Source organism: Erpetoichthys calabaricus, chromosome 6, assembly GCF_900747795.2.
Source record: "Erpetoichthys calabaricus chromosome 6, fErpCal1.3, whole genome shotgun sequence".
NCBI lineage: Eukaryota > Metazoa > Chordata > Cladistia > Polypteriformes > Polypteridae > Erpetoichthys > Erpetoichthys calabaricus.
The window spans coordinates 1,413,684-1,422,962 of record NC_041399.2 but is presented as its reverse complement, the minus strand read 5'-3'; the positions used below and the strand labels follow the sequence as shown (position 1 = coordinate 1,422,962).

Here is a 9,279-nt window from a genome sequence, read left to right as displayed (position 1 = left end):
CCTCCTTCATTTCATTTTTGACTGGACTTTCTTTCATTTTATTTATTTATTTTGCTCGATTGCTACTAAACGCCGCGATCCTCCTTCGTATTTTTCTTTATCGCGCTCCCCATAAGTGACCCTCTCCGGTCAATCGCGCTCAGCCCTCCGCAGCCTCTGACGATTTCAGTTTCCAGAAAGCTCGAGAACACAAACATGACGTCACGCGACGTGCCAGCCGTGCGCGCCATTCCTACGTCGTGACGGCGCGGCCCGCATTTTTGAGCTGCGATGGCCGCCGCTGCTATTTTTGCCGTCTCGGCTCATCGCGCGCTCGTCCCTGGGCTATAAAGGGGCCGCGGGTGCCGACGGAGATCATGCAGCTCTACAGCAGCGCACTGACACATTTTCCTGGATCATACCAGCTGTCCATTCCGATAAGTTCCGCTGGAGAATCGACGCCACGGCTCAGCATGCCCGCCTTCTCCGCCTACGACGCCGTGTCCAGCAAGCCCGCCTGCTACACCTCGACGGCGCACATCTTGATCAGCAGGCCGGCGGGACTTCACTCGGCCGAGGAGGCCTGCCGCAGGAGCTCGGCGGTCATCGGCACGGAGGGCGCGGACACCGGCTGGATCGACACGCTCTTGAACCAGAACAGGGCCGAAGCGGAAAGAGGGCGCGACGCGGAAAGAGCTGCCGAGGCGGAGTCGCGGGGCGAGAGTGACGGCGAGGCCTTAGCCACACGCATCCTGCGCACGTTCAAAGAGGAGGAAGAAGAAGGCGGCGGCGTCAGCGACAAGATCGCGCAGTACCTGGCCGAGGTGGAGAGGCAGGACAAGTACCTCCAGGGGCGCGGCCGCTACAGGTTCCACATCATCCCGGACGGCAACTGCCTGTACAGGGCGGTCAGCATGGCGGCGTACGGACATCAGGGCGCGCACGAGGAACTCCGCGAGCAGACGGTGCACCACATCGCCGACCACCTGGAGCAGTTCAGCCCCGTCCTCGAGGGCGACGTGGGCGAGTTCCTGATCAACGCCGCGCAGGACGGAGCCTGGGCCGGCTACCCCGAGCTGCTCGCCATGAGCCAGATGCTGAACTTCACCGTCCTGCTGAGCACCGGGGGCAGCCTGGACAGCCCCACCGTGTCCACCATGGCGCACTATCTGGGCGAGGAGGACGCCGGCCGGCCCTGCGTCTGGCTCAGCTGGCTCAGTAACGGACACTACGACGCCGTCTTCGACCGGCCGCTGCCCAACCCCGAGTACGAGAACTGGTGCCGGCAGACGCGGCTGCAGAGGCAGCGGGACGAGGAGCTGGCACGGAGCATGGCGCAGTCCCTGTCGCGGATGTACATCGAGCAGAACGGCGGCGCCTGAGGACTCCCCTGCCGCCGCTTCACTTTGCACTTTAGGACCCGCGGCCAGCCGGGAGTGTTTGCGTGTGTATGGAGCGTGGACTGCGTGTGCTGCCGGAGAGCTGGATTTTCTACTTGGAGCAGAAAGGAAGGTTTCCTTAAACTCGATGTTTGATCTTCTTCTTCTTCTTCTTCTTTCTGTTTTGTACTTTGCATTTATCGGCCTGAATTGGATTTGTTGTAAAGAGTGAATGCTGCCGTTTGGACCCCCTGGCCACGTCTTACTAACTAAGGCGCTCGGTGACTCGCTAAGCCCCCCGCCCTGCTCGAGATCGCAAGTCCTTCACGTTTGTGCCACTTTCTGGGGCAGCTTTCCAGGTTGGTGGGCGGCGCCTTTTGTACCCGATTGTGTGTCCTTTGTGTTTTTCTTTGTTTGTTTAAAATGTTCTTCTTTTGACTTTCGTGATTTTTCTATCTGAGGGAACAATGTTGGTGTGCCAAGGTGGGTGGCATCCGTTTTGTGGGAATCTGTCGAGCGTGACTGACTCACGTCCTGTAATGTCCTACAAATAAACGACATGCTGACGAAGTGGCGGACTGCTGGGTGACTTACTGCGCTCCGAGGGGTTGTGTGTCGTGTCATTTGTCACCTCCGTGCGCTGCTACAAAGAGAGATGTGGTGCCACCTTGATGGTCCCCTCGGCTCCTCTGCCACTTTCTGTGTCACAAGCTGAGGTCCCGTGTTTCTTGCTCGCTTGTCATTGAAGCACATCTGAATGAATCGGAGTGTGAAGTGCCCAGTAAAGTGCCCCCCTACTCGGGGTCTCCTTAAACTGATGCCACTTAGGAGGAAGGACGGCGTTCTGGTGAAGGGGGTCGTGTTTGTTTGAGGAGGAGGTTAGGGTGGGCTGCAGTGGGCTTTGCTCAGAAAGAAGAGGCTGGCATCGCCACCTTGTAATCTCTTTAGTTTGCCACTCAAAGGGGGCATTGGGCTTAACTTGGCAGAACACAAAGTTAAATGGTGGCTTTAAAAAAAAAAAAAATCTCCTTTAGAAAATCCACGGCTGGTGGCCTTAAAGACCCCAACCGTGACGGGTGTTTAAAAGTGAACTGGGACCCCCAAGGTGCTGCATTGAGTGCCCATTTGGTGACGTCGGCGGTGGTCCTGCTCTGGACGGGTGGGTGGATGTGATACATGAGGGGCTCTGATTTTAAAGACCCCTGTTAAGATTGGGACCCGAGAGCAGGTGGGAGAAAGTCTTTGTGTTTGATGTCACCATGAAGTGTCACTCGGCAAATCTCGAGGTGCTTTTCTATTATCGTCGCCCCGAAAGGGGACATTAACATTGGGGACCTGTGGGTGACCACCCCTGCTGACGTTAAGGGTGGTACTTGTAGGTGGGTTCTTTGTGTCACCAAAACCCTTCTACAGTAGACGTTGAGGTGGGCTCCAAACTAAAGAAGGGCATGCTGGGATGTTAGCATCAGGAGCCAATAGCACGTCACTGTTAGGGGGTCTCGCCCAACAGAATATGTCACTGGTGAGGGGCTGTACAGGGTGTCCCTGTCATGTGACTACTGTTCAGAGATGGCACTGCTCTGGGTAGACACCTGGCAGAGGGCACAGGAGTGAAGATGCTCTGCAGATGTCCTCGTCTTTACGTCTCTGGTGGGCTCTACTGGTGTGTGCGGTGCTGGTCAAGTGGGCTGGCGACTTCACTGGCATTTCGTGGTGGATTTGCCTCGGTGCTCAAGTTGTATTGAGACGTTCAGAATGTGCCAGGTGACCCAGCTGGTGCCCCACAGGCCAGGCGTCCTCTCTGATGTGGGGGTCTCTGCTCCTCCAGACTGAAGTTGGCAGCTCTCCTCAGTCCCCAGGATAACCCCCAGGTGGGCCACAAGAAGACCCCATGAGATGTCACTGGCATGAGTTCAAGTGGCACCACAACAGAACCCGATGCCCCCCCCCCCAGTGTGTCTCGCTCTTCCGTGTTGATTAGCTGCAGTGAGGTGGCAGCTGTCCGTGACTCTCGGATGGCACTGGCCGCCACGGTGACCTCAGCTTGAGCTTCTGCTGATGGTGGGCACTGTGGGGGGGTCGTGTGTTGTTTGGCATGTGCCAGTGAGACCCCCTGTCTGGGCTCTGGTCACATGACACCCCCTAAAGGGGTCTGCTGGGCCTTTTCCTAATCTCGTGAAGCTCAAAGCGATGCCCCCCCAGCCTCGACTCTCTAGCAATGCAGAGAGACCCCCGTCAAGGTAGGTGGGTGTCACAAAGTGGGGTCAACACACAACAGGACCGGTGACTTGGTTGGCACATGGCACTCCTCCTCAGTATCTAGTGCCTTTGAGATCTTTCGGTCTGCTTTGTAAGTTTGGTGGCACAATGACGGCACCGACGAGGGGTCACATGTCACACTAAGGACCCCCCCCTCAGTAGACCCTCTGTGTAGCGCCTTTCAAGCTGTGTTTGGGCTGGCAGTCCTGAGGTGACGTGGTTGTACCCCGTAGTCATCTTGTCACATAAGGCCCTTAGCAGACACCTTTTCACAGCGGGTTATTCATAATGGCAGCCTGGCATCTGTGCCAGCCCTGTTGTTTGTTTTCTTGTGTGCTTTGGTGCCATTTTGTCCATTTCTGTAGTCCTAGGCTGTTGTACCGTGTTAGCCATTATGAATGTAGAGAAAAGCCAAGCAAAATGACACTTTTTATTGGCTAACTAGAAAGATTACAATATGCCAGCTTTCAAGGTAACTCAGGCCCCTTCTTCAGGTGAGATGTATTACTGAGTCGCCTCGAAAGCTTGCATGTTGTAATCTTTCTAGTTAGCCAATCAAAGGGGTCATTTTGCTTGGCTTTTCTCTACATCCATTTCTGTATAAGTTCTTCTTTAGAGGCAGTGCCTTTCACAGTGGCATCATCGGCCATGCCAGGGCCTGTATTCACACACCCCTTCACTAAGGTGCCACTTGGTATGGTGGGCAGTGCCCGTCTAACCTGAGTGCAGTGTGCTGTTTCACTTCCCTGTTGGACTCACTTTGCACTCACACTTGTGTATCTCCCTGGCATGGATGGGCATCTCACCTGAGAGGGCATGGTAGAGAAATGCCTGCATGTAGTGTTGGGCAAGAATTCTGAGTGAGGCTGGCAAAAGGAAAATGACAGCAACCCGAGTGACCTGAGGGGGTGGCAGGCAGGGGGCTGCCAGTGTGTGACTTGTAAAGTTGAGAGGCCTCGGTGAGTGAGTGACACGATGCCAGGGTACAGGAATGGCAGATGTTTGTTCATTTCCAGTTTGTGATTTTTCTCTCCTTGTGAGGGTCAGAGTTGGCATTGCCAGGCCTTTGGGATGGGAGAAGAGGTGGCAGCTGCAGACCCTGCGTACCCCTGAGCCAAGCGAGCGTTCAGCTTCTGCTCTGTGGTCTCGAGCAGCACCCTTGACAGCCCCGGGGGTCTCTTCTCAGGCGGGTCGGCCCCTTGTTAGGAGTTTCGCATCAAACTCTTTGCCAGTGTGCTGCCCGCTGTCAGCCGTGGTGACCCTTGGTGGCTGGTTTGGTCCGTTGTCACCCTCTGATTGGCGTGGCTTTAATGTTTAGGGTCTGCCCGAGTCTGCTGTGCTTCGCTTGCTTGTCCTTTTGTTGAAGGCTGCGGGCAGACAGGTTGGCATTCAGGTGATCGACTTACAATGGAGGGGATGAGCAGTGCAGTTTACAGTCTGGGGGGCTTCTGATGGCCTCGGAGGTCTTAATGAAGCTGCCTGACTTTTACAATCGGGTTCTAACCAAACAGCGGTGGTCACCTGCACGCCTCACCGTGTGGCACAAGGCAGCCCTGGAGGGGGTGAAAGACCACCAGTAAGAGGGCAGAGACACCACCCAGTCGAGACGCCCCGTGTGGCCTGTGTGTCATCATATCCATGATCAGCTGTTTATTAAATATTTCTAAAATAGTCGAATTCAGCAGGATTGTATCCTGACGACATGCGGCCCACCCTGAGTCGGGGAGCACCGAAACGACAGCCCCCCAGCACTGACAGAGAGACGCCCCCAATGGTTTTCATGGATGCTTTGGTAAGTCTGAGTGTCACAAACCGTCACAGTTAAGAGTGCCAGTCCTCCACGGTGACGATGCCCTCCGTGAAGCGAGGGGAAGTTTAGCGGGGGGGGGGGTGGGGTTTGGAGGGGGTCCATCTCCAAGGGTGGGAGCTTCAGGCAGGTAGTGGGATGTCCACAGAGAGGAAGCCATCGCCTCTGCGCTTGGTTGAACTGTAAGGTGACCGTCCGATGGCCTTTATGGGGCAAAGTCAATCAAAGTGGCACCTTTGGGAAAGCAGACCCTCTAGCTCAGGCCAGTCTTAGCTGAAGAAGACCACCCTGAGAGCTCCTTGGTGCCCACGTAACCCACCTGGCATCAGAGCTCAGCACTGGGCCTTCTCCATTCTTGGAACTCGTCCACTCATAACGGGTGCCATAAGGACCAAAGAACACGACAAAGGTCAGAAGAGACCACCTCTGCCGCCTTTCACGAGAGCAGGATCACCCTCAAGCATCAGCCTGGGCACAGGGTGGCAGACGTCTTTGGTGTGTCAGGGCTGGAGACCTGGCTGGCTGAAGCTGTGCTCTTTTTGAGTGGCAGCCAGTGAAGAGACACCAGCACCAGAGTGACGGGTCCTGCCATCTTTGTGCCAGTCAGCTGAGGGGCTGTGTCTTGGAGCAGCAGGAGCTGGCACAGGGGGGATTGGCAAACACCCAAATAGAATTGCAGAAGCTGAGACCCTAATAATAAAAGCACAGACCTCTGTCTGGATGCCCTCTGGAGCTGAAAGGAGGTGCCTTTGACCACCCGGCAAACCCAAGAGCTGCACCAATGACAGCACTGAGGTTTCTGACATGGGCGCCCGTATGCTGGCACAGGTCCTGAGGCGTTTGTTAAACCGCTGATAGACTTTTTGGGGGTGCAGCTCTGCCAACTTGATGAGGTGGTCTTCATGAGGCTAATGTGATGTATAAAGTTGCCTCCATCTGAGAGTGCCAGTGTGTGGGCACTGGTGCCCTGCAGTGATCCTGAAGTGGATAGCTAATGTGCGGGTTTACAGGGTCCTTATTGTCACAGGCTCAGAGACTACTGGACTTCTTCTTTGCGTGTGCCAATCGTCACTCTGCGGTGCCACTAGAGGGTGGGCAGCAGAGCTACGTGACCCTCTCACTGACCTAAACACCTGAGCTTGACACGAAGGCCTGGCTGGTGACATCACCCCCCTGGTGCCCGAGCTCTGTTGTGGGCTCACTGCTGTCCATAATCCCACCACGGACTTCCTTGCTTGGCACCGTAATTAGTAGGATGTCCCCACTCTGAAAGTGAGGTGGTCGTCATCATCATCATTACACCTTAGAATGCCACCATTTTACGGTCCCTTGAAGTGCCCAATGGGGCATCATGAACACTCGATGAGGTGACACAAATGTGATGAAGACTAAAGGTATTGGCATCCGAGTTTACAGGATGTGTGTGACATTCAGCCTGGTGAGTGATGACAGCAGTGACACACACACATTAAAGCTACACAAACACGCCAAGGACACGTGAAGTGTACCCTGATGTGCCACTCCACCAGCTTATGTGCCCTGGCAATGGCATTCAGACATTTGTGTCCCAAACTCCCATCTCCATGTCACCCTGATGCCCAGCATGGCACCCATGTGATTCACATCACTGTTGTCTCCTGATGCCATCCAAGTGACTGGCATGGTCCTGTCGCTGCCACCTGTGCTGATGTCTCATGGTCCCCGTCTGCTGTCACTATTTTGTTGTTACAGAGCCCACTCTCAGTGTGATGCCCACGGCGGGTGACATGAAGTGGCTTCTCCAGCGGTCTTCCTCGCCTCTTTCTCTCATCTTTTGCCTTCGTTTTGCCCCATTTGCCATCATTGTCGTTGTCCCCACGACCTGGTAATGGACTCCAGGTGGTGACTTGGCCTTTTGTCAGGTGCCATCAGCAGACCCTCGGCTTCGGGTTTCACTGTCTGTTCAAAATGGCTTCATAAATAATAGAAGAACGCCGAGCTGCAAAGTCAGCCTGCTGTGCGATGGCCTCCTGCAGCCACCAAGTGCCACCTAGCCTTGGTGACGTCGAGTGAGGAGCGTCACTGCAAGCCTCCGGTGACACAGTGGAGTTACAGCTGGCGCTTCAACACACAAGGGCGGGCATCTGCTCCTTTGTAACTTTAGCGTTCGTCGGCCACTGCTGGGGGCACCCCGATGGCTTCTGTCCAAGAGGTGGCACGTGAGGTGCCCAAGCTGTGCATTTGGCCATTGCCCTCAGCATGCAGCTGTTGCTACTCGTCTTTCTCTTTAAAGTGAGTGAAGTGACTTGTTTGGCCTTACCCTCTGCCCAGCTGGCACTGGCTGTGCTGGTCTCCCACCTCAGTCTCGTGGTTGCCCCTCCAAGTCTCATTTCAGGCAAAGTCAGCGAGAAACAGAAGACAAAATGTCCTCTGGGGTTCTGTGTTTGGTGATGAGCGGTTTGGGCTTTGGTGATCAGCATGAAGTGGGCACTCAAGTGCCACATGGATCCCCCCAGTTGAGCCCACATGCTGTACCTGACAGCAGATACACTAGGAGTGGCACTCAAAAGGGGGTGACGGTTTTCAGGGTTGACCTCTGGGTGGGCTCACAATGACGTCCTCCCACCACAATGTGAACAAAGCATTAAAGTGGGGGGCAGACATGAAGTGGCCGTCGCCAGCAGGACTTGGCTTACGTGACGTAGGCTCAAGGCACGGCAGGGTGACACCAACTTGAACCCGTGTTCGCTTGGCTTCCTGCTGGTGTCAGACTGCTACAACTGGCACCAATGGACACAGCGTGGGCAAAGTGGTCATTCTGATGTTTGAGAGGCAGGTGGGCCTCAAGCGGTGCTTGCTGGGCAGTTTTAGTAAGTATAGTAATTATAATCTGCTCTGGCAATCGGAAGGTTGCCAGTTCAAATCCCGTAAATGCCAATAGGGACTCTGCTCTGTTGGGCCCTTAAGCGACGAAGGCCCTTAGCCTGCAATTGCTGAGCGCTTTGAGTAGTGAGAAAAGCGCAATATAAATGTAAAGAATTATTATAAAACATTTCATTTATATAGCGCCTTTCACATGCTTGAGGTTTTCAACGTGTGTGACGTCGCCTTTCTTGTGTTTTCTTTCTTTCCTAAAAGCCTTGAGGTGTTGTAAGTGATGCCAACTCCCCCCTGCCTCCTCTTGACCCAGGGTACCAGTGTTACAAGATGCCCCCGACTCCTTTTACCTCCATGAGGTGCCGCCTGAGCTTTACCCCTTCCAGCTGTCAGCCTGTCAGGAAGTTCACATTCACTTGGGGGACCACCAGAAGCCATGAACATCTACTCAGGTGCCAAATTACACCTTCAAGCCTCCATACAGACCCCCACTAGGGGGCACCAGTCCATCACAGGACACACACCTGAACACAGTGGGCATCCCAGCCAGGATGTGTTGTGATTTGACGGTGAGTGACCTCTGATGCTGGGTGCTATAAACAGCTGATAGACGTGTTGTGTCACCACAAGTCTCCATTCCAGGATGGCACACCTTTTTACTGCTGATGCCCACCATTTTCATTGCCCATTTCCTGGTCTTTTGCATTGTCCAGTAATGGCCTCAGTTGTGCCTCATTGCCAGTGGCAGACCCCTTGGCTTGTGATGCATTGGTGAATGCCCACGCTGGAGCTGGGCACCGGGGATTCTGGGATGAGAGCTTTCAGACCTTTATGATCCCCCGATATATAAATACAGATTTATGTTTCAATGGTGTTCTGTTTTTATCTGTCTTTGTGTTTACTGCACACGGGGCCACTAAGATGAAAGGCGCTTTATAAGAACAAACTGGACTGCAGTTAGTCAGACTTTCTTTAACCGTGGACCCTCTCACTCGGGGT

General features: G+C 54.5%; 1 protein-coding gene across 1 annotated transcript; it reads left to right on the top strand.

Annotated features, from left to right (window-relative positions):
* The first annotated feature begins 219 nt into the window (after positions 1-219).
* LOC114653171 (OTU domain-containing protein 1) lies at positions 220-1,929 on the top strand. The gene has a single exon (XM_028803341.2). The coding sequence runs from the start codon at positions 357-359 to the stop codon at positions 1,359-1,361; it is 1,005 nt and encodes a 334-aa protein (XP_028659174.1). The 5' UTR covers positions 220-356; the 3' UTR covers positions 1,362-1,929.
* Positions 1,930-9,279: the final 7,350 nt, after the last annotated feature.

Bases quoted from the DNA above. Each gene is read 5' to 3' on its own strand.
- LOC114653171 (XM_028803341.2), top strand. From the start codon at position 357: ATGCAGCTCTACAGCAGCGCACTGACACATTTTCCTGGATCATACCAG.